Below are 24,357 nucleotides of genomic sequence, written 5' to 3'. Positions count from 1 at the left end.
CACAGAGACACACACAAACAGATACACACAGAAAGACAGACAGACAGACACACCCACTGCCCCGCCCCACCCCTCACTCCGGCCCCGTCTCCGGGCGCGGATTGGCCGCCGCGTTCCCGCTTCCTTCTCCCCGGCAGGGAACCCGCCATTTTGAAACCTTGTTGATTGCGGGGTAGGGGGGGAGAGCGCGAAAGCGGAGAGACGTGCGGGGCGCGCGGGTGCGTGTCTGTCCGTCTGTGTCGCTGCGGGGCGCCCGGCCCCGCCCCTCCCCGCCGCTGCAGCCGCGCCCGAGGAAGGAGCGCCCGGAGACGGGGCCGGAGCGGAGGTGGGTGCCGCCGCCACGGCCGGGACGGAGAGCGTCACCCTGCCTGCGCCGCTCCGGGGCCGCTGGGACGGGCGGGTGGCGAGGGGAAAGGGAACGGCGTCGCTGCACCGGCGAGAGCTCTTGTCAACGACCCGCCGCCTCCCTCCCCTCTCCTTCCCTCCCTCCCTCCCTCCCTCCCTCCCTCCCTCCTTCTTCCCTCCCTCCCTCCCTCCTTCCTCCCTCCCTCCCTTCCTCCCCCTCTCCTTCCCTCCCCTCTCCCCTTCCTTTCTTCCCTACCCTCCCTCTTTCCTTCCCCCTCCTCTCCACTCACTCCCTCCCTCCTCCTCTCTCTCTTCCTCTCTCTCCTCCCTCCCTCTCTCTCCTCCCTCCCTCTCTCCCCCTCCTCCCTCTCTCCCCCTCCTCCCTCTCTCCCCCTCCTCCCTCTCTCCCCCTCCTCCCTCTCTCCTCCCCCCTCTCTCCCCCCTCCCTCTTCCCCTCCCTCCCTCCCCCTCCTCCCTCCCTCTCTCCCCCTCCCTCTTCCCCTCCCTCTCTCCCCCTCCTCCCTCCCTCTCTCCCCCTCCTCCCTCCCTCCCCTCCTCCCTCCCTCTCCCTCCCTCCCTCCCTCCCCCTCCTCCCTCTCTCCCCCTCCCTCCCTCCCTCCCTCCCCCTCCTCCCTCCCTCTCTCCCCCCCTCCCTCTCCTCCCCTTCTCCTCTCCTCCCTCCCCTCTCCCCTTCCTTTCTTCCCTACCCTCCCTCTTTCCTTCCCCCTCCTCTCCACTCCCTCCCTCCCTCTTCCGAAGGCAGCTGAGATGTTTCCTGGTCGCTCTGCCCTGCCCCACGGCCCGGCGGAGGGGGCGGGACGGGACAGTGTGGCTGCCCACTGGCCCGGGTAGCCGGGATGGCGTTCGCCGTTGTCCTCGCTGCCCTTCCCCTTGGCCGCCAGGCGTTTCCCCATCGTCATCGCTCTTCTCGGCCTCCCGCTCGCGAGCCGGGAAGGGGACAGGTGCCGAACCCCCGTCTGGACAGTCTTGGAGGGCGGTGGGAGGTGCTGTTGTGCAGAGTATCCTCCTCCGGGCAGCCTGCGAAGTACCCGCTCCCGGCCGAGAATAACCCTTCCTAAAAGTGGAAACCGGACCATTTTGTTACTAAGCCTTCACGGGCCCGGTTGCTGAAAAGCTAAAAACTCTTTTGCTTTCCTATTCCCCTTCTCCCATTGAATGGGAGAGAAGGAAGGAAAACGTGTTGCGCTTCGCTAACTTGGTCACTTCTTTTGCAGACAAGTAAAATTCAGACAGATGTCATGAAAAAGTCCAAATACTTTTCTGTGTCAAAGCCAATACCAGTAATAATACCCTGAAAGAGATTTTTTATTTTTTTCCCCCGTGCTTTAGGAGAGTAGTAAACTCTTGTTTTCCCCTTTCCTGTTGGCAGTATAACTCGTTTTCTGTCATTTGGAGTGTGGCAGTTGTTTGGCACCTGCTAGTATTTCATACAAACATTTGATTTCATTGCTGTTTATTGTGTCTGAACACTTGCAGATAGTACTGGCTGGCTTTACTGTCAGAAAAAGAAATGGTTAATCATGTGATATTTTTTCCACAAGGGCTTGTACAACTGGTGCCATTTTTTATTCCAGATCTGTAAACAGTGAAAGATTTTTGAACGCTAGATTTTTTTCCTAAAACTAACAATTGTTGTTAGATAGACAGTCTCTGTCAGTAGGGAAGTAGTGCTAAAAAAAGCACTAAAGTTAAAATTTAAGCCGCTTCAAACACTAAGAAAAGACTCCTCTCAAATATGCTAAGTAGGAATCATTTATTACTTTTTATTGTAAATCTGCACATTAGAACCAAAAAGCATTTTCAAGTCTTAAGATACCACAGCTGTTTGAGTTCTGAAAGCAGTGTTAACTTTTTCCAAATTGCTGATAACTTTCATTTTTCTGTTCCCATTTCCCATTAAAATACTTAGCTTGTTTAACTTACTAGGGAACTTGTATGCATAGTTAACTGTAATCAGAAATAACTCTTCAGTTTATAACATGGTGGACTAAAACTGTAGTATCTTAAAACATTACAGTTCATAGTAGATAACAGCATCAGCTGCTTTGAGTGGGTGTTTCTCAGTGCCTCACAAAGCAAGCTTCAAGGCTTATGTGTGGAAAGAATTGATAACCTTTTAAACTGCTCTTAACCAGGCTAGTTGCAGAATGGATGGTGACTACTCCTGAAAAATTCTGTGTATTGTGCATATGCAGAATACTTCAGTGTCGTAGAGAATGTGAACAATCACAATACGAGTGTATATCACAGTATGACATTACTTCTATTGTACAAGAACACAGATTTTTTTAATGTCAAGATTCGTGTATTTTTCATGTATAATGCAATATTGATGATGATTTCACTGACTGCTTTTTACAGAAGCATACACCATGTCTTCTGCTTCATCGAAAGAAGATACAATGTTGTCTGACAAAGCAGATGAGAAGCAACCTGAAAAAGAAAACAAAGCTGAGGAAAGTGATGAAGATGGAGAAGAGGAAGAAGAGGAGGAGGAGGAAGAAAAAGGTATGTGTTCTTCCACAGAATAAGTTGCCCAGTAAAGAGTGCCAGGCTTTCTCAATGTGATCTGTGATCTCGCCTAATTGTACAGTTATTGTTTAGGAGATTCCATGGTACATCTACCTTGTGGATCATAAATCGCGTCCTGGTATACTGACCGGCAACACTAGAAACAGTGATGCTGATGTTCCTCAGGGAAGATTTAAGGAATTGCATAGGAATCCAGGTTGCTGGGTAGGGGTTGTTTGTCTTGTTGTGTGAACTTTGGGAGGACTGTGAGAGGTAGCGTCCTTTATCAAATTATTTGCATAAAAATGCACATCCAAAAAAGAACCCTGTTTTGCCGGTGACACTCTGAAGTGGTCCATGGTTGCGAAAGGGAGAAACTTGAAGACTCTATGCAGTACCTTTGGGCTACCAGAATTATATTGGTATATGGAGGAGGGTATTCCATATGACTAAATTTTTCAATAAAAATCATGGTGATATTGTAGGATGTGCAAGCAAGGCATGTTTTGTGTTGTGGCATGTAATTGAAGAGGATAATCAAGGAATACAAGATGTGATGAAGGGCCTACTATGAAAAGATGTTTATTTCCATCATAAAATCTTTAGATACCTGTTTTGCAAATGAAAGCATCCGTGGAAATAGAGCCGTGGTATGGCCCAGTGAAGAGCAAGTCACTGGTGGTCCTGGATTCTTTAAAGACCTGAAGTTTGTCTTTAGGAAAGATAGTAGAAAGAAAAGAGATTATGCTGTTTGGAAAACTGTCGACTAATTAGAATTATTTTTTTAGAAACAATTGTTTTTTCTGTACACACAGTTATGTTTTGCTCCATTTTCAGGGATACGTAGCCAGTTTTGGTTATATTCATACAGATTCTGAAGCTGTTTTCAGATATTAAAGCGAGGGTAGCCCATCTGTTTAGCACTAAGGTTTGGTTTGATTTGAGGTATTTTAGTATGAAATGTTTAGATGAAGCTTTAGGCTTTTCTCTGGACATGGAATAATTAAAATAGTGATGTGCAATGTGTACATAAAAAAATCTGAATGTACTCATTACTAAGCAGTGCTAGAATTACTGGGAATAGTATTCTTACAGTATTTGTGACACTTGTTTTGTGCCCTGCAGAGTGCTGCATTGTGTAGCCCTGTGAGGTGTCTTACAGCCTCACTGTGCTTGTGCTTCTGCCTCTCCTCCTACTAATGTGTGAGTCCTCCAGTCCAGTAGCAGGGAGAAAAAGTTTCTGCAGGCATTCTGGACTCTCCTTTGCCCATCTGGTGATTGTATTTTCCGAGAGAGAGGTAAAGTGGAGCTGTGCATGTTTGGGCTGGGACATCCCAGAAAGAGACTATGCAAACAATGTCTGTTCTATACCTCAGAAAGACAGTGAAGGGAGAGAAGGATGTGTTTCTGGAAGTGTGTAGTGCTGCAGTGTCCATTGTTGTTTGAAGTTCCCTTTAAGAAATGCCCAGTCTTGTCTCCAAGGTTAAGTTGGATGCAAGATTGTGGTTGAAAACTAACGACTCCAATATACAGCTCCATAGAATCCCACTGACCTATTAGCCAAAGATTTGAAAGTAACTGGTTAAATGATTATCCGTCTTTGCCATTTCAAATCATCAGTGTTGTATTCCCTGTCACTACAATGGAATCTGCTCAGATAATGAAAAACACTGTGTTAAGGAAACTTGTCTTTTGCAGAAAAGAGTCTCATTGTTGAAGGAAAAAGGGAGAAAAAGAAGGTAGACCGACTGACCATGCAAGTGTCCTCATTGCAAAAGGAACCTTTTACAATTACACCAGGTAAGCTTGTCCTCTTGCGTAAGAATTGTGAGCATTGTAAATAATAATGAAACTTCTTAATAAATCAAATTAGTAGATTTTTAGTATATGAGCCCTAACTTAATAGAATCATAATACATTTTAAAATAGTAAGGTTGTTATAAGAAGACTCTCTTTTATTTTGTAGCATTGATTTAAACTGCAGAAATTATATAACGTTTAAACTTACCTGGAACAGGATATTCAGTACTGAACCACCACTAACAAAGCAGGAATAGCTCAAATTTAAAGAAAAAAAAGCCAAATCCTTGTACCCTGTTCTGAGTAGTATCAAGTGAGGAAGAGACCATCAGAATGCCTAACTATTAGAGAAGGGCCTGCCTGATGTTTGACCTATTATAATGTCTGATGCTATTCTAAAATAACTTGGCTTTTTTAAGAAACAGTAGATATTTGAAGTTATAAACACATGGGTAAATATGAATGTGATGAACAATGTAATTAATTTTAACTGTTTCAGGAAAAGGACAAAAACTCTGTGAAATTGAAAGGATACAATTCTTTCTGAGCAAAAAGAAGACAGACGAACTTAGGAACCTGCACAAACTCCTCTACAACAGGCCAGGCACTGTAAGAACTTAAAATCAAACTTTGTGATTTATTACAAAGCACATAGAAAATTAGTATTGCAGGATCAGTTAAGCAAGCCCATAACTTTTCTAACACCTGTAAACTACTCTTCCTATAAAAATCCTATGGGAAGGTGTACCGAATTGTAAGCCTGCTTAAATATGAATCTTTATTTTTTTTTTTTTTATTTTAATGTGGGGTGTGCTTTGTCTTTTGAGAGTGAGTTGGAAATAATTTATGGATCACGTCCTAAAAGCTGCTGAGATGCTTATTGTAGTCAAAATTGTAATTTTGCTCAGCGTAGCTTTTTCTTAGTACTTTTGTTTGTGTTTGAAACCTCCTAGGGTGTTTTAATACATTGCTGCTTACCTCGTCGTTTTCTCCTTTACTATGCCTAAAGCAGTAGTAGGAAGTAAAACTACATTATATTGTAAAATTTTAGTAGTGCTTTTTTGTCATGTTTATCTCAAGCAACTAAAATATTAGTTTAAAAATTATATGCTTGCTTTTGTGTTTAAGGACGAAACTTGAAGAAAGTGTTTTTCTTGGAGCCCTTTTTGTAGCAGTGATTGGGCCTTAAATTTCCAATCAAATATGACCCATTTTCCTTGCTAACAGAGATACACAGATGTAGAGTAATTAAGGGAGATTGAATTTTACTGTTTCAATGTACTGTATTTATAGGAATTTGTTTTTAATCTCTTTGTGTGTTTTAGAAACTTGAACAGCTAGGACAGAAACCAGGCACTGAATAGTACCAGTACAGGTGCATGCTAGCTCAGACCACTGCTGCAAAAGCCATGCTTGTTTAAACGGCAAAGAAAGATCTTGTAGCCTCGAGTATTCAGAAAAAAAGAACATTAAAACTTACTTCTGTGAATTAAGATATTTATTCAGCGTGGCAGTAAACCAGACTAGAGAATTTCCAGCTCGGTGCGTACAGAATTTTGCTAAGTTTTGGATAGTCCTGCAATAGATTTTAATTGTTTGATAGGAAAAGTACAACGAAGCCATCAAACTGCATGCATTTACCCTTCATGAAACAATTAACGCTTTTCTACTGTCTTTGGGCGAAGGTAACGGGATACAATTACCTCAGAGTCCGTCTTTCCCGTTTTAGGTTGTAGGTAGGTCTGAGACAAAACTGATTTAAGAGACGGTATTTGTTTTTGATTATGCAACACACTACTAAGAAATAACTCAATAATACTGCAACCAATAATTGATTTGCTAATCAGTAATAAGTAATCTGTTCAAGTAGTTTACACACAACTATTTGCAGTTTCAAAATTATGCGTAAACGATATAGTTGATATTTAACAGGCCTAAATCATGCTATTTAGACACAATTGCTACTGAAATACAGCGCTCACTCTTCACTGCCACAACACTTATTGGTTGCAACTCCACCCCTCCTTTGCTCCGCCCTTCCGCATTTAGTCTTTTGGACACAGACTTGTTGCAAACTCCAGCTGGATTGCTGCAGTGTCCCAGTGGTTTGAGTCCAAAGATACAAGAATATACTTATTTGCTTGGAAATATGTTTGTATAGTTTCATTCAAAACTATATTTAATCAGAGTTTTAGGGAACTCTGAATGCCCTTTAATACAGTGAAGATCAGATCTTGTTTGCACAATCTCTGTGTGCTTTGTATCATAATTAACATTTTTAATAAAACATACCAATATCATTGCAGATTTTCTCTAGGCATTGGACAAAGATAATTCCCTTTGGAAAAGGAGCTTAGCTTTGATAAAATTATAAGCTAATGGAGAAACACTAGGAACAAAATTTATAGAACCATTGAAAGTGAATTCAGATTATTCTTGATAGTGTTGAAAAGATCTAGGAAGAAAAAAAGATTTGTGGATTTTTCTTAACTTCTTTTTTTGGTAAAAGGGTGATGGAGTGAAAACAAAGAACTTAATATATTTTGAGATCTTGACAGGAGCACTTTTCCCATTATAAGAGCTGTCACAATGAAAGTTCAACCCTGTTCAGACTATAGGTATCATGGTAGAAGTTGTACATTCAGTGGTGTGTAACTGGAAACATTGATTATGCTAAAGGAAAGATTGAAAAGTACAATCACGGTCCTATGTAAGACTTCAGAAAAGCAAGTGGACCAAATCTTTTAGTGGGTTATATAGTAAATTATGTAGAGATGAAATTCACTATGCTATAATAAATTACATGATACAAAGCATGCAACAGTCTTCATACGATCGTAGTTATGCATCCCTGTGAATAATCATGCAGTACATTCTAAATGAGCTTGAAATGGTAGGTGATTTTACCCAGTAAGTTATTAAAAGGAATTACAAGTACCAAGATCGAAAGAACTTTTTTTTTTTTGGTAGTGTGACTGTCATGAGATAAATGAAGGCATAATCCATAACTTAAAGGGCATAACTTTTTTGTCAAAAAAGCACTAAATGCTAGAATAGCCTTTTATTATTTGAAAAGTTAACAAATAAAATTGGATGAAATCTTTTTAAGCTACTTGCTATGGGAAGTAATCTCTGTGTTCTGTTCCAGGTTGCTTCCCTAAAGAAGAATGTGGGCCAGTTCAGCGGGTTCCCATTTGAAAAAGGAAGTGACCAATACAAAAAGAAAGAAGAAATGTTAAAAAAGTAATGAACTCTGTTGCTACTTAACATAGCTTGGCTTGGGCTACACAGTTCTTTTCATTTTCAAAAATTTCATTCACGTTAAATTTACACTTTAGGCTGAATGGCTGTTTCCTGGAGCTCTGTGATCTGTTTCTGAGCTCATTTTAATCACACACACAGATCTTTTAAGAGAATTTCAAATATATTAAAGAGTGAAATGTGAACATTTTATTCACAGTTCCTACACTCCTGGCTTTAAATATTGTCTGTTAACTAGCAGGTTCTTCTATCAAGTGAGAGGAAACATTGTTTTCCTAAGGCAAGCATAGTGTTGTGAATACACTGTGCTCTATTTATGGTGCAAATTTGCATCTCTGTGCCTTAAAACCTTCCTCCTTTCAGATTCAAGGCCGTTTCTGCTTATTGTATATTAAATACATCGTCTTATTCTTAGACTTGCTGTAGCAGCTAGTGTAACGTATTTTGTTCTTTTTTACTATCTCCTCACATAAGCTGCTTTTCTGTTAACAAGAGAAACTGCTGCAGCTTGGTTTTGAGTGGATGGAAAAGGTTTAAAAATGCACTTGCATATTTGTACAGCTAATTGTAAAAAATGAAAGCACTAATAACTTCTATGCAATTAATTCAGAATCATTTTTTTAGTGCTAGTTTGTTCCTTCCTCAGATACACAGTTTTCTAGGAGCAGGGTTTGGCACAAATGCATGTGAAGCTGCATGACATACTGTCTCTCAGGGTAGGAGTTTTGACTGTTTCCTATTGGCTTAATTAGATATTTTCCCTTATATGCAAAAGGTCACAAAATGAAGTGGTTTTGATCGATTGTTTAGGATGTGATACCGAATCTTTTTTTCTTGGTTTTTTTTTTCTTTCCCCCTCCAGATTTAGAAATGCAATGTTGAAAAGTATCTGTGAAGTTCTCGACTTGGAAAGATCAGGAGTAAATAGCGAGCTGGTAACCAGAATTTTAAACTTCTTAATGCACCCAAAATCTTCAGGCAAGGTGAGATGCAGGTTATGATTGCTTTTTAGCACTGTTCTGATGAAAAATGCGGCTGTGTCTGTTCCTTATTGTTTGCTTGTTACCAGTGGCGATACAGTTACTATTCTAACTTCGGCAGTGGCTTCTTGAAAGAGAGTATCTCTGCTGCTGCAGGCATCCCTAATGGGCTGAGGACTTAGAAGATGCATGATTTCATCTAAGTGCACCTGTTACACTTCTGTGTGCTAACAGTGTATATGTGTTCACACGAGGAGATATCCAGATACCATAAATAGTTTCTGCTTCGTAAGCTTTATCTAGTATTTGCTAGTGCACAAGATCAGCTGCCAGGAATGCTGAACTCTGTTATTAATCTTGGACTTCCAGCTCTTAATCTAAAAGCAATACTTAAACAGTTAGACTGTTGCTCAGGAAATTAAAAGTTATTCCCAGCAAACACTGGTAGGCGATGTGAACAAGGAGTCTGCATGCTGTCTCAGGGACACTGGTACAGAGTGACAGCAAAATGCAGGTTTTTTATGCAAAATGCATAAGACGTGACAGGTTTCCCACCTTTAAGTCATCTGAAGAGTTGTCAGCTAATTTGTTACTGGAAGAAAAAGCTTGCTTTTCTGGGTTGGGAGGGCTTAGGTAGGTAGAAGGTTCCTTCTAGATTGTTCTTTCTGGCTTCTCTTCCTTAACCCCCCAGCCTTTGAAGATTTGCTGGATTAGGGGAGTGGAAGGAGTGCTTAGCTTAGCTTAGAACCAAAATTTCTTTTTATTCAGCTCCATCTTCTTAGTGCGAAATGTTATGGCTTAAGTGTAGTACGTAAAATAATCCTGGGTTTTGTTATCAGGACTTAGAGGTCTCTGTAGTTGTTTGTTGTTCTTTCATGTGATTTGAAAGAATTTATATTTTTTAAATTCACTTTTGTATTCCTACTTGGATTACACATGTCTCTGTCTCTCAGCCGTTGCCAAAGTCCAAAAAAACACCAAGCAAAGGTGGCAAAAAGGAGCGCAGTAGCACTGGAACAACAAGAAAAGCAAAACGCACCAAGTACCCAGAGATCTTGTCAGATGAATCTAGTAGCGAAGAAGATGAAAAGAAGGAAAAGGATGACTCTTCAGAAGAAAAAGAAAGTGAAGATGAGGTAATGAGGTTTTTTTGCTTTTTTTCCAACATAGCGCTAAAAATATTTGTCTGCAGTTTGTCATTATATGGTTGTCATCAATTGGTAATTCTTGGAATACACAGAGTTGTGGGGTGTTTACCTGATGAAAAGGTTTAAAAGAAAAGGGAACACACCTGCAGTTTATAAGATATTTTCGTAATTTCTTAGTGGATTAAAGTTAGAGAATCAGTAAGATAAAACCCAAAGGTTTTGATTCTTTAATCTAAATATGTACCTTCTAAAACCATTTGCAAACAAACAAAAATTCTTACAAGTTACCTGGAAGTAAAAGATGCCTGAAATATTATTGTGTGCTGGAGGAGCGTAATTTTATTAAAAAGCTGGAATCTAGGTTTAACCTCTGAGTTTGTAGCTGGTGATGGAGCTTGAGCAGAAACTGGAAAGCTGAAAAGGTAGAAACTACAAACATTTACTTAGAAATGGGGTGATTCTTGAGTGTAATTTCTGAATTTCAACTGTGAAAGTCTTTATCTTTCACTTAAGGTTGTGGAGCAACTGCAACTATAACTAAGCAAGTAAATATAAATAAACATAACCTGGTTTATTAAATACTGGTTTCATGAGTTGTACCAGGTGCTGATGGGAGAAGCAGTTATTTGAACTACTCTTAATTGTTTAGATGTGATAGTTTACTCGGTTGACTACACTGCCATTTAAATATAAATAATTAATTTAGTAATAGTACTGTTAATTTGTTTTGTTTCATGATGTTCTTCCTCTGAAGCATGGTCTATTCCTGACCAATGTTCCATGTTTGTTTCTGTGCAGAAAATTTCCAGCCTTGTCAGAAGTTCTATCTAAAGTTTTTTTGTGTTACTAGTCATTTAATTTGTGCCAAAAATACAGTGTACTGATAAGTGTGTAATGTATGTATCTATGTTCCAAATTTCTTCTGTTGTTGTTAACTTCATGCAATCATTTTGGGTGTTTATTTGTTAGAATAATTGGCCAGATTATGGATTAGCTAGCATAGTTCCCCTCAGCTAGTGTGAAAAGAATTAGCTACATGTAGTCTTAGAGAGCTATAGTGTCTAGAAGTAATTGAGTAGAACATACCGTGTCCTTTTATATATAAGGAATATCTTAAAGGTGATTTTATAAGCCAATTATAAGAAATTACATATGGAAAGTTGTAGCACAACCAAACTACTATTATTGTCAAAAGCCTTTTTCTATTTGAGTTTAAGAGTCCATGTAAAAGGACGATGTGAAATTTAAAAGAATGTAGGAATACTCTGTGGACATATTCCTCTTACGGTATAGGGGTAGAAATTGCTAATAAAATATAGTAATTAAATTTGATTATTAGGTTGTATTGACAGAAAGGATAATTTCCATTGTGGAAAAGGGGTATGGACTGTTCATGTAGAAACCATCTTAATCTCCTGTTTTTCTCTTTTATAGCCCCCTAGAAAAGCATCTAAAAGAGAAAGATCTAAAAAGACCACTTCCAAAGCCAAGAAAGCTGTGAAGAGTGCAAATGTCAAGAAGGCAGATAGCAGCACTACCAAAAAAAATCAGAACAGTTCTAGAAAAGGTAAATGCTTTGTATCTTTGATCATATGTTGTCTTGTAGCTTAACTGGAATGCTTATTAGAAAGCACACTTTTGCAGCTAAATATGAAAGCAGATAGAATTTAGTGAAGTGTTGGCTTGCTAATTAAACTTTCTTTCCTTGCAACAGTAACTAAAAAAAGTTCTTGGTTTGGGTATATTTGTATATATCTTGTATAAACATATGTACCTGTTTATTTGCACATAAACTGAAAATACCATCCTAGTTCTGTCTTCTGCTGAAAGAACATTAGCAGAATTCTATTGCTGCCTCAAATAGTGACTTCATGTGAATCTTATAATTGATTCAGTAGTCTGTATCCCACAATGTACATCCTTTGTGCAGCAATTTGATGTAGCTTTTGTTAACATAGGTAGGGGTTCTACATGCTTCCTGTCACTATTGGTTTTCTCATATCTGATGATATGCATAAAAGGCATACATACATTGGGTCATTTAGTCCCTGTGTAAAGATTGCAGCAGTGCTGGTAGGGAGAGTGGTTTCTTTCTAAGTGGCTTTGCAGAAAAGGATGTGTGTAGGGGTGGGTGGCTCTCACAAATAAGGAGTTGAACTCAATTCAGCGGTGTGCCCTTTTGATAAGGAACACCGACACCACTCTGGGCTGTGTGAGCAAGCGTGTAGCTGGCAGGCTGAGGAAAGTGATGAGGACCCCCCATTCAATACTTGTGAGCCTGCCTCGGGAGTGCCGTGTCCAGCTTTGGGCTCCCTGGTGCAGGACAATGGAGCGAGTCCAGTGGAGGGTCTGCCAGATGGCTGGGGAGGGGGGAGGATGTAGAGGGAGTTGGGCTTGTTCAGCCTTAGGAAGAGACAAATAAAGGGGGATCACAGAGTAGTCTGCAACTGCCAGATGGGAGAGGAAGGGGAGGGCAGGTCTAGGCTCTGCTTGGAGGTGCACAGTGAGAGGATGGGAGTTGACAGACACAAGCTACCCCCAGGGACATTACAAGTACATGGCAGGGGATTGAGGGCTTCACCATGCTGGTGGTCACCCAGAGCTTGGGCCTGGATCAGTTGTGGAATCCCTGTTGTTGGAGATGTTCAGAACTCAGCTTGGAAGGGCCCTGAGCAACTAGCTCCATGTTCGCCCTGTTCTGAGTAAGAGTTTAAACTAGATGGTCTCCAGAGGTCCTTTCGCACCTTAAATTCTCTGGCACTCCGAGGTAACACAGACTCCATGTGACACATGGAGTGACTCCATGTCTGTGTCACAATTGTATGAGTTATTAGTACAGCAAATATCCATGCTGCAAACATACTTCATGTAGTGCCAGCATTAATGTACATGTGCTATAGCACACACATCAGTTCAGATTCACTACCCTGCTTCTCAGTGTATTTCTTAGAACCTTAGAAAAGGAATGGTTAAAGTCTTAACCATAGAATTATGCAAACTTTTTCCATAGCCTTATTTCTCAGCAGAGTAAACTGGCCTGTGCCAAACTCGATGTATTTTCCGGTTGGCTGCTGGCAGCACTAATATGTCTGACTCTGTATGCGTGTAGGCTTTTTGTCGTCAACATTATATTTATAAAAATAAATGTTATGTATATTGTTTCGCATGATATATAATAGATCCATAATTTCTTCTTTACTCCTCCTTTAGTTCTGTTTTGAGTGTATGTTTGCAGCATAAAAATCAAAATGCTAAGTAGGTCTTTCTGTGCGCTCATTATCTAGATTTTTGGCATCTGCTCCGAATTTTGTCTTGCTGGCAGCAGAGAAACTGAGTGCTTGTTGGAGTCATTCAGTCTAATTTTTTTGCTGCTGGAAAAGATTATGGAAGTGTCCTGTGTCTCTCCACTTAACTTCCCTCATGATTCTCTTTATTTGTTGTCATGGTGTTTCTGATAGTGTATTCAGTAGTACAGCATTGCAAAATTACAAGATCTTAGTGCGCAGCACTGGTGGGGGGAAAAAATCATAACTTTTTAAAGCAAATAAGCATTTTTAGGGCCCTATTACCTTGATTTAGAATTGTAATAAACCTTTTTATTTGTTTGATAGATTGATCAAATCTGCCCCATACTTTCTAGACTACATATTGATTTGTAAACTGATAGTTCAACAACAATGGTGTGGATTCATAAATATAAAAGTAGTACTGATAGCTTTAGCTTTATTTTTAAATGGATGGTCTGGCAAGATATCTCTTTTAAGGAGAAAGTTTTGTTGGCTTCTATTTTGAAGGAAGCAAGCAGACAAACTAAGGCTTTTATTAAAATTCAAATTGTTCTTTATGTTTAGAAAGTGAGTCTGAGGATAGTTCAGATGATGAACCTTTAATTAAGAAGCTGAAGAAACCACCCACAGATGAAGAAATTAAGGAAACTGTCAAGGACTTGTTGGCCCATGCAAACTTGGAGGAGGTCACAATGAAACAAATTTGCAAGAAGGTAAGCAAAAGGATTTCACAGTTTGCCAGTGGGTTGTCTGAACAGACTTTTTGTATAGTCTCAGAAATGCAAGCTTGCGCTCTACATAATGGTTCAGAAACAAAAGTAATTTTGCTTTGATTGATTTACTTGCTAACAGCTAGAATAAGGAGAGGTTTAATCATAAGATGTGCAACACTGATACCCAACATTAGAAGGGAGATCTCAAAAAAAAATTGGCTACATGAAAAGTAGCACTACTGCCTCCAAAACGACTGCCATGTATTGAAGTGGAACTATTTGACATGTTGAGACAGTGCAGCAGCTTGCTACTGTAAAAAGGGGAGGGCTGAGACCTGCTCTCCATATGTTTCTTCTCCTCATCTTACTCTAGTTCTTAATGTGTTCTCTTTATGAAGCCCATCCAACTCTCATTTATCAGCAAAACATTAATAGTTCTCAGCTGAGTTAGTGAGTTGAATCAGTTCAGCAAGGAATCCATTAATTGTCAGGACAGGTGCCAGGAAGGGACCTTGTGGCTGGAAAGGAGAAAGGTGTGGGAAAGTTTATTTTCTGCACAAAGTTTTAGTCATGCTTATAGTCATTCTATAAATCTGAAATTCGGTATACTGAAATAAAATACTCTGCAGTGGTTGTCAGCGTTGGCACCTGTTTTTTTTTTTTGTTTGGTCCTCTCCCACCCAGCTAACTGAAGACTGGTTGTAGAATAGCACTCATATGTTGACTTTTCTACTAGTCACTTGAAAGGATCACAGTTGTACTTGATACCGAAAAAACAAATTGGAATTTGATATCTGTTTAGCTTCCTACAGTAATGCAGGGGGATTTGACTACTTAAAGAGCATCTAAGACAAAGAATGGAGAATTCTTATTTGCCTGATGTGGCAAGTGAGGCATGTCAGTTTGTTGATGTAAAAAATTATAGTACCAGTTTACTCAGTGACCAAATGTAAAAAAATACATGTGGTCAAAATCAGAACAGGAAAACAAGCTTGTCACTTTCCATAATTAACAGAAGACAGTTTGGCAGTTGTAATACTAGAAGTACCATACCAATTTTTGCACTAATTTTATTTAAGCTCCTTCTAGTCATACAATACATTGAAGGAAAGTAATTTGAGGTTGTTTTTTGTTTTGTTTTGTTTTTATTTCTTTTAGGTTTATGAAAAGTATCCTAATTATGATTTAACTGACAGGAAAGACTTCATTAAAGGAACAGTCAAAGAGGTAAAGACTTCATCATTTAGAAAACATTCTGAGTTGTAGTGTTTTGAGTTGTTTTCTTCGTCTTTTTAGTAGGTGGCATGGCATTCTGTTACAATAGTTTTAATAGACTCCTGTATAGTATTGGAAGTTTAGTTTAGTGCTCTGATCTAGTCTGAACTCTGGCTTGAATTTTTTTTTTTTTGGTATCACTCTTTCAAAAATAAGTGCTTCAGACTATACTTGCTTAGCATGCCATTACTACTCATATGAGTTTATTTGGTAAGCAGAACTAAAATTTAAGCTATCATCATCTTTGATTACATTTAGTCTCTGAAAGCTATGCATGTCTTTAAATTACAGCCTTGGCTGTGAGGAACGCTATAATTCATGCACTGACTGCATACATTCATAGGTAACAGTGTCTGAGGTTGTATAAGCTTTGCAGACCCGCAGGCTCTGGCAATGGGAGAAGGCAGAAGAAGATAAAAGATAGCATTTCTCTGTGGGTTCTCCTGGTAGCACAGTTATCATGTTGCCTCTGAGTGTGCTGCACTGAAGATCAGGCTTGATCTAACGCATTCATGACAAAAGGTTTATTGTCCAGTCTGTGGTTGGTAATTTGTAAAAAAATTTCCAAGTTCAATTACCTTTGTTTGCCCCCAACCTAAAAAAAGGAACTAGAGAAGTTGAGGTTCGCTTAGTGGAGTTAATAAAGTAACTTATCTTTCTCTTGCAGATTCATTTGCAGGTGTTGATACATGGCTAGCTTGTTCTGGCTGTGTGCTGTGCACACACGTATCACTATCAGCAAAGGCATGAGCACAGTTTGTCTGCCATAGGGATGTTCTTAGGTTTTTGTGATAGCAAAACTAGAGTGTATTTTCTTGATAATCAGATGTAAAAGGAGAGGCTGTGTGTAACTGGGTGGAGAAAAAAGAAGAAAACTAATACACTTCTCTTTTCAGTTGATTTCATGATCTAATTTGACTGTGGGAAATGAAGATTCCTGGTTTTATGTTTCCATGGATTTGAAGATCTGATAGGCACCAGCAAAAGGAATGTGTCTTACCCTTGTGGTATTTAGTCAGAGTTGATTCTACTGATCTAATGTTAAGAGTGTTGATGTAAATTGCTTTGTGTGTCTTTTTTTTTTCTTTTCTTTTTTTTATTTTTAAATGGAACAAAACTGCATTTGATGCAGTTTTTAGTTGAACATACTTAAGTTTCATGCATGGCAATAAGTGTTCCCTTTTTTATAGTTTTTGTACATTTTGAATTGCTTTGTATAACTTGATTCAGTAGAAACATTGTAGCTTTTTAGTATGAGTTTACTAGCTTGCAGGAAATTTTAAAATCAAGTTAGATGAAAGCTGCCTATCTGCACATATACATGCAGAGACTGGAATATTGCAGCGTTGGTTATAAAGATATTTTGAATACATAACCATTCTGAAAATAATAAATTAGTCACATGTTAATGTCTTTTATATTCTGATACATTTTACAGATGCAGAATTATTCTAAATCTAGATTACTGTCTTGCATGTGTAGGCACTGAGAACTTGTCAAAGCATGGTAACTAATTGGCATATAGATGTTATTTTTGTACTTTGAAAAGGCTTTCTGTTGTGTATATAAAGTTATTTCAGATTTCTTTTGTGCAAATCAGTTTTTAATTTGTTGTTTTAGGATTTATGACATGAAATGTCAGTGTTCAGCTGAGGCTGTCATGAAAGTGGTATGCAGAAGTTTCATGAAAATACAAATGAATTAAGGTTTTGCAATGTTTGTCCTATCTTACCTTGTACAGAAACTGAACTGTAGTTTTATACTTCAGCTTTTCAGCATTTAAGTTTGTAAAAATGACACATCTGTTTCAATGGCTTGATATAGTAAATTAAATCCCTCCAAAGTCTGTAGGAAAATTTCTAAGGTTCACTTTGCAAAAATCTATTACTTCAGTATCTAAACTTGATGGCCTAGCATCCCAGAGGTGAATATCAAAGGTAAGGAGGCCCGACTGCTTTGGAAATTCACAATGGGGCTTCTGAATCAGGCAGTGCTGACTTTTGTGGTTAAGCTCTCTTCTGTATGGGAAAGCTCTTGTGAACCTGAACCCTGGTGCCTCAACATTGACAATGGTACTTATAAGCCTGGAGTCTTGAAATTTGGCCCACAGCTTTTCAGATCAAAGTGAAATCTTTGCATAGATTTTTGTTGTTTTGTGTGTTCTCCATACACCCAATACGGAAAGTCCTGCGCTTGAAATTAAGCTAATAGTTGCCAAAGTGTGGGCTGCCTTTAAACACCATGAGCACAGAATCCCTCTGACTGTAGTATTGTTGGAAAGACAAAACATATTTTTTTGATTTTATTGTTGTACAGTTGAGAAGTTAAGGGTTCGTAAATGATTGAAAAAGTTCAGCCAGTTAAACTATTAATCTACACACACTTTTTTAATTTCTTTGCGTGTAATCATTTATAATAAGGCTGAATGTAATGCGGGGTTTTGTATTCAATAAATGTCTTTCACAAAAATGTAAATAAATTTTGATGATCTAACATTTGCTTAAATGTATATAGTAAAAAAAAAAATCTATACTGAAACAAGGTGGTTGTCTTTATCTCATCTGGTAGAAACTATTTAAACCTGATCCAGCAAGCTTCTCTACTATACAGGTACTATTGTTGAAATGTATGTCCTTGCAGCTGGATAAGATTTTGTATCTTCTGTGAGGTTGGTTTGGGTTTGGTTTTTTTCTCTCTGAACTGAAGTATTTATACTGAAGTATAAATAACACTTTTAAGTCCTGCTTATAAGCGGAAACTTACTTGTGTCAAGTTTTATTGGGTTTTCAGATGAATTTTTCTACAAATACTTGAACTGCCTTGTGATTTTTATGTAAATATACCAGCTGGTTTTAATTATATGGGCCAGAAGTGTTTTTAAGATAAGTGACTCCCATGTACAAACATTTATTTAGAGTGTAAATTTTAATGAAAACTTAGAAAAGGATGGTGTATTTCTGTTTATTGTATCTAAGCATTACTTGCCACTTTGGAATTGTGCAGATGTAATGGAAATGAATTCAGCATCCTCCATATACTTTGTTTAAATCTCTTAACTACAAATCAATGTAGTCCTCAACATAGAAGAAATGTCTGAACTGTTTCCCTGCTAATCCTTACTAGTCTAGCCTCAGCTGATACAAGATTCCAGTTATTTCTACAACTCGGGAAAAGGCTTCAAGACAATACTAAAAGGTAAATAAAATGACTTATAGCCTTCTTGAACCTAAACAGGCTCCTTATAGCACCTGTGTTCTTTCCGCATTATCCTGTTACAAGGCACATGACAAAGCAAGATCTATGGATGGGTTTAGATTATCCGCTGCTAAGCTGGACTTCAAAATAACCCTTTTTAAAAATAAGCCCAAGTAATGCCCCTGGCAGACAGCGTGGTGATTCCAATGAGATTTATTAGCTCCATTGCTGTTTCAGTGAGAGGGTGGCTCATGAGCACTTGGATAGACAAAATTATTCCTGTTTCCAAATGAGAAAGTTGACTATAATCAAGTAGCATCAACTGAGCTAGGTGAAAACATTCCAGAAATCACTTCTGGTGGTTGTTATTTTAGTTCCCGTTATTTAGGGAGAACAGTGGAAAAACCTCTAAGGCACCAGAATACTGTCTGAAAATTTGCAATAAGAAATCTAGTAAAATCAGTGTTTATTGCAGAAAATAGTTAGGAAACATCTTGAATGGTAACAAGTGTGTTATTTTCCCTTTGCAGAGAAACGTCTCTCCTGCCTTTGAATTCAGAGTTATTTATTAAAGCAAGTAGCTGGAAGTTGTAGGTCTAAAAGTTCATTCAGATAAGATCTTGACTTGCAGGAGAAACAGGCTGAAAGGAATATCATAAAAGTCAACAAAAAGCAAATGCAATATACAACCTTCTTGCTTTTGGAATGGAATAACCCTGTAGAACATTGCTGGTGGGGAGAGTGGTTTCTTTCTAAGTGGCTTTGCAGAAAAGGATGTGTGTAGGGGTGGGTGGCTCTCACAAATAAGGAGTTGAACCCAATTCAGTGGTGTGCCCTTGTGATAAGGAACACTGACACCACTCTGGGCTGTGTGAGCAAGTGTGTAGCTGGCAGGCTGAGGGAAGTGATGAGGACCCCCCATTCAATACTTGTGAGCCTGCCTCGGGAGTGCCGTGTCCAGCTTTGGGCTCCCTGGTGCAGGACAATGGAGCGAGTCCAGTGGAGGGTCTGCCAGATGGCTGGGGAGGGGGGAGGATGTAGAGGGAGTTGGGCTTGTTCAGCCTTAGGAAGAGACAAATAAAGGGGGATCACAGAGTAGTCTGCAACTGCCAGATGGGAGAGGAAGGGGAGGGCAGGTCTAGGCTCTGCTTGGAGGTGCACAGTGAGAGGATGGGAGTTGACAGACACAAGCTACCCCCAGGGACATTACAAGTACATGGCAGGGGATTAAGGGCTTCACCATGCTGGTGGTCACCCAGAGCTTGGGCCTGGATCAGTTGTGGAATCCCTGTTGTTGGAGATGTTCAGAACTCAGCTTGGAAGGGCCCTGTTCTGAGTAGAGGCTTAAATCACATGGTCTCTAGAGATCCTGGGGATAAGAGGACAGCAATATTACTTAATTTTCTGTGCTTTTTTGAGTTGACCTAGTTCACCGGACTGCATTCAGCCATAAACTCGCTAGTTCACTTTTATTTCTGATTTTAAGTTTTTCATCAGGAAAGCAAAAATCTCCTTTACACCAACTGTTTTCTTGAAGGGTTGTCATTCTTTGGAGGAGGATGATGAAATATACTGATTTGTACTTCATTTTAAAAGGAGCATTAGTATTTTGTTTCCATTTTGAAGACCGTTAGTAACATTTTTCAAGACCAGTGTTGGCTATAATGAAAGGAAATTCCTGCAGGGAGTTACCATTAGGAGAACAAAGCACGTTCTTGGAAGACAAACTTTAAACTACTAATTGAGTATGACAGGGTTAGGGGAAACCAGTGAATCTTCAACAAAGTAATTCTTTAACTGGTTTGGACCTACATGTGTTGTTGGTTGAAATAAACTTTCAAAGGGAGTAGGACTTGACTAACTGAACAGCTAACTTCTCATCCAACAGTGTAGGTAAGTGTTACCAGAATTTTTCATAGTTTGTATTTTAAATGTTTTGGGTATGTAGTCAGGCTTGCACATGCTTACAGTGATCTGTGCCGTAGGAATCTTTCAGGACCTCAGTCTTACAAAGCGTTTATGATACAGTTATTCAGGGAAAAGCATTAAGTGATTGGTGATTTTTTTCCTGGCTATTTTAAAATTGCAGGCAATGCTTCTAACTAATTAGCACTTTAGCTTTATTTTCCTTAGCTAGGGGAAATTTAGCTGATACAAGCTTATGAATTCTTTGTAATCCTTCGAGGCAAAAGACACTGCCTGTTATGGTATTCTCTACATAACAGGAAAGTTAGTGCTTAGAGAAGGCTGGAGACCAGCACTTCTGAGGAATGGTCTAGTTGTAGGAATATGAAACAAAAAATCAGCATCAAAGGTAACAAAAAAGTAGCTTAACCTTTAGTTAAATTTAAAGGAAAAAAAAAAAGTGAGCATCCTGTGCATACTTTCCAGTTTTATTCTGCTGCCATAACATAATCACACTGAAGAGCTGAAGTGTATCAGATTATGCTCTGCATTCAAACACCTTTAGTAACATTTAAACAGATTTATTTAAAGAAAACATTCCCCAGTTCTTTATTTGCAGGGAATAAATTAAACACAAAATAAAACAAACACATACATGCTTGAAATAAATTTCAATATAGGTATTAAAAAAATTTTTGAGGAACATTAATTAAAGAATGAAGTCTCAGAACCAGCCTGATGTTGTTATACATTTCAAATGAATGTAAATTAGTAAATTAAAATGGAACATACTTATCTTTATTTACTCCTCAAACTTAAGTGCAGCACAACACGGTTTAAGTGCCTTGGCACCAAAATAACATACAAATAATTCATTGACTAGGCCATTGGTAAATGTATCATTTGTTATTGGCGTTTTATGGTATAAGAAGGGGGCAGTGGTTAAAGCCAAATGTGACAGTATTTGTGTCCGTTTCTGTCCGCATTTGTCTACCGGCAAAATCGTAGACAGATTTAAAATCTAAAGTACAAAATAACAGCATGGAAGCACGTGGCTAAAATCAAGCTCATTCACACAAAATTCGGACTGCAGAAATAGATGCTGAGCACAACTTTCCAGACAGTTCCTGCCTAAAATGTGATGTGTTTGTATGTTGTTATTAAGCTGACTGAAGTTTTGACCAAGGTCAGCTGAAGCAGCCACTGAATATAATGTTCTGGGCTTGTAAGTTATAAGCTTTTCTATCCCACTTTCAGAACTCCTGTCCTAATAATTCTGTCATATATGATAAACCGGGAAAGAAACTTGGAACTCAAACATGTAGCTCTCAATCTTTCTTAGTTTTGCTGTAAGTTGGCCTGTAATACATGAAATTAACAAAGTGCAAATGATTACCAAAAGCACAATCTGCTGTCTGATTATCTTTTATCATCAGAGGTTTTTGTCTTGCTTCTTATAGCCTTTAAATTACAATTTAATACTTGGAAATACTTTAAAACTTTACATACTAGCATTTATGTAGAGGAAAATTATGAACAGTTACACTTTTCCTATTAATCCATATAATTCAGCTTTAAGAAGCAGAACAATATATATCCGAAAAACATCTAATTATATAAACATCTTCACCTTGTAGATTAGAGATTAAATAACGGTATTTAACAATATCATAGCTACTCTAAAAAACCAAAATATTAGGTATTAAAAAGAATTGCATTTATTCAGTAGGATTTTTCTTAAGGTTGCTTGTTTTTCAAGGATACAGCTTTATGGCAATAAGTGCTAACTCAAAAAAAGTTGGCTGTGTCATTCTTAAACGAAAGGATTAAATAGGCTCTTTCCTTATGCAGGGGAATGAGGGGGGAGGAAGAATAAGTGCTTGCTTTCTGTCCAGAAATTGTGAGGTCTATGCAGTAAAGTTCTAGGGAAGGTGCAGGGGCAGAGATCTAAAAGTTGGTTTTAATTTATTTTTTTTTCAGTAATACCATTTTAGTGGAACAGCATTACAATAGATATCCTGGTTGGTCTGTCTTGCTACTATTGAAAAATATTTTATTTTCTTCTCATGGAAAAGGGAGGGACTCAGCTCTTTTATTTCTCCCTCAAGTTGTTTTAAATAATACTTTATTAATAAAAAAAAATTAAGTCAAAGTGCAAGCCACCTTGATTCTGCTCTTCATAAAAGTGTTAATATTTTTCCTCATTCATCTTTATCTATTTTTTTAAATATGAAAGCTGAATGAGCCGTTAGGAACTTAACAGTCCCTTCACTCCCCACCATGCACTCATATCAGTAGGCAGTTCCTCTACCCGGTGCAAATGAATTTGGAAGTTTGTTTTCAAAATAATCATAGAAATATAGTACTTTTAAGCTGTCCTGTTTCTACATGATCAGAAGCACTAAGCAAATATAAATTTAGCCTGGTATTGTAACAAGAATTTCTCTGAATAAGTAGCAGAATATTTGAAATTTTTTTAAAGTAACATAACAGTTAATTTTTCAAGTTTTTATTAGCTACAATAACCTTTCTATGATTGCACTGTAAACTGTTCCAGCTGTCTGATTTAAAGGAACAAACTTGATATTCCAAAGCCCACTTAGTGGAAGATAAGAATATAAAAAAACTTTAGGAAAGGTTATCGATTGCAAGTGGAAAAAATTATAGTAGAGTTCCTTCCTACTGTAATTCTGGAATTTGTCTAGGCTGCTCAGACTTCTTCGAGCAAGGCTGAACTCCTATGACCATAATCAACCTGAGAAGCACAGTTAGTAGAGAATTTCCCCATCATCATTACTAACTGCCAGCATTTATAATGCTGTATGTTAACTTAGTCGTATTTTAATCTGACCTTCTGAGATGAAGGTTTACAATAGCATGACTTGAGACATACAGAAGAGGACTCTCAAAAGAGTTCCATTAGTTAAGCTGTGGTCAGGGACTCCAATGTCACTCTTGCTAGTAATACCTTAGCTGGAAAAAAAGCCCAGCACGAATCATCAGGGCTTAAAAGGAGGCGGGGAAGAAAGAGGAAAAGGAACATGAAGATTTTATCTTCAGGTACCATATACTATTTCAGTACCACTTAGGGAAAAGGCAGCAACAGGAAACTTGAGGATAGTTTTACCCACAGAAAACAATAAACACAAAGTTTCAGTACTTAAAATGCTGCTATTTTGCTTGCTTCTCGAACCCCGCTCAAGTAAGCTCCTGTAACGGTCTGAGGAAAGTGCCTGTTTGTGGCCTGTATTAAAAAACAAACAAACAAATTGCTTAAAACTATTAGAACAGATAGAGTTTCAGTTTATAAGATCAGTTTTGTTTTACTTAAGCATATACCAACGTTTTTAAAAGCCATGGAAACATTCTTAGAAAGATTTTAGGAGGAAATATTTAAGATTTTCAGCAATTCCAAAATTTGCAAGCAAGTCAGCTAGCAGCACTAGGAGTTTGCTTCACCATCTGCACTTTAGGCAGGGCAGGTAAGTGTTGTTCAGCATAGAATGCTCCTGTATCATCATCAGCATGACTTTAGGAAGAATTTCTTCGTGATGAGAGTGGTGAGGCACTGACAGAGGTTGCTCAGGGAAGCTGTGGCTCCCCCATCCCTGGAGGTGTTCAAGGCCAGGTTGGATGGGGCCTTGGGCAGCCTAAGCTAGTGGGATGTCCCTGCCCACTGCAGCAGGGCTGGAACTAGATGATCCTTAAGGTCCCTTCCAACCCCAAACTATTCTTTGATTCTATGATTTGTTATGTTACCCAAAAATGGAGTAACAGAGAGACAATTTGACTGAAAATACAAGTGGATTGTAGAGTCGTGTGGGATTTTGCGTGATCCTACTGGTCAAGCACTTCACTCCTGACCTGAAATATTTAGCAGACTTTCCATGCGCAATAATAATATGAATAAAGAGGA

The 24,357-nt window shown here is 38.7% G+C and overlaps 2 protein-coding genes across 7 annotated transcripts in view; one reads left to right on the top strand and one right to left on the bottom strand.

Moving 5' to 3' along the window:
* Window positions 1-155: 155 nt before the first annotated feature.
* DEK (DEK proto-oncogene) lies at window positions 156-22,662 on the top strand. Its single transcript, XM_054058337.1, has 11 exons — window positions 156-325; window positions 2,728-2,874; window positions 4,576-4,677; window positions 5,177-5,286; window positions 7,826-7,920; window positions 8,801-8,921; window positions 9,872-10,054; window positions 11,501-11,633; window positions 13,918-14,066; window positions 15,225-15,293; window positions 16,238-22,662. The coding sequence occupies exons 2-11, from the start codon at window positions 2,739-2,741 to the stop codon at window positions 16,247-16,249; spliced, it is 1,110 nt and encodes a 369-aa protein (XP_053914312.1). The 5' UTR covers window positions 156-325; window positions 2,728-2,738; the 3' UTR covers window positions 16,250-22,662.
* The window catches only part of KDM1B (lysine demethylase 1B), a 35,283-nt gene continuing 27,972 nt past the window's right edge, over window positions 17,047-24,357 (bottom strand). For all 6 annotated transcript variants that reach the window (XM_054058330.1, XM_054058329.1, XM_054058334.1 and 3 more), the window contains one exon: window positions 17,047-23,685. In XM_054058330.1, the coding sequence (XP_053914305.1) occupies window positions 23,602-23,685 (84 nt within the window). In that variant the 3' untranslated portion in view covers window positions 17,047-23,601. The remainder of the gene's footprint in view (window positions 23,686-24,357) is intronic.

This window comes from Cuculus canorus, chromosome 2 (genome assembly GCF_017976375.1).
Source record: "Cuculus canorus isolate bCucCan1 chromosome 2, bCucCan1.pri, whole genome shotgun sequence".
Classification (NCBI taxonomy): Eukaryota; Metazoa; Chordata; class Aves; order Cuculiformes; family Cuculidae; genus Cuculus; species Cuculus canorus.
The sequence above is the reverse complement of the archived record's forward strand: the minus strand, read 5'-3'. Positions and strand labels throughout refer to the sequence as shown.

What these genes read in the sequence shown, in the direction of transcription:
- DEK (XM_054058337.1), top strand. Translation starts at nt 2,739, where the DNA reads ATGTCTTCTGCTTCATCGAAAGAAGATACAATGTTGTCTGACAAAGCA. An exon ending in AAAAAGAAAGTGAAGATGAG is followed by an intron (nt 10,055 to 11,500) that starts GTAATGAGGTTT and finishes TCTCTTTTATAG; the next exon opens with CCCCCTAGAAAAGCATCTAA. An exon ending in TCAGAACAGTTCTAGAAAAG is followed by an intron (nt 11,634 to 13,917) that starts GTAAATGCTTTG and finishes CTTTATGTTTAG; the next exon opens with AAAGTGAGTCTGAGGATAGT.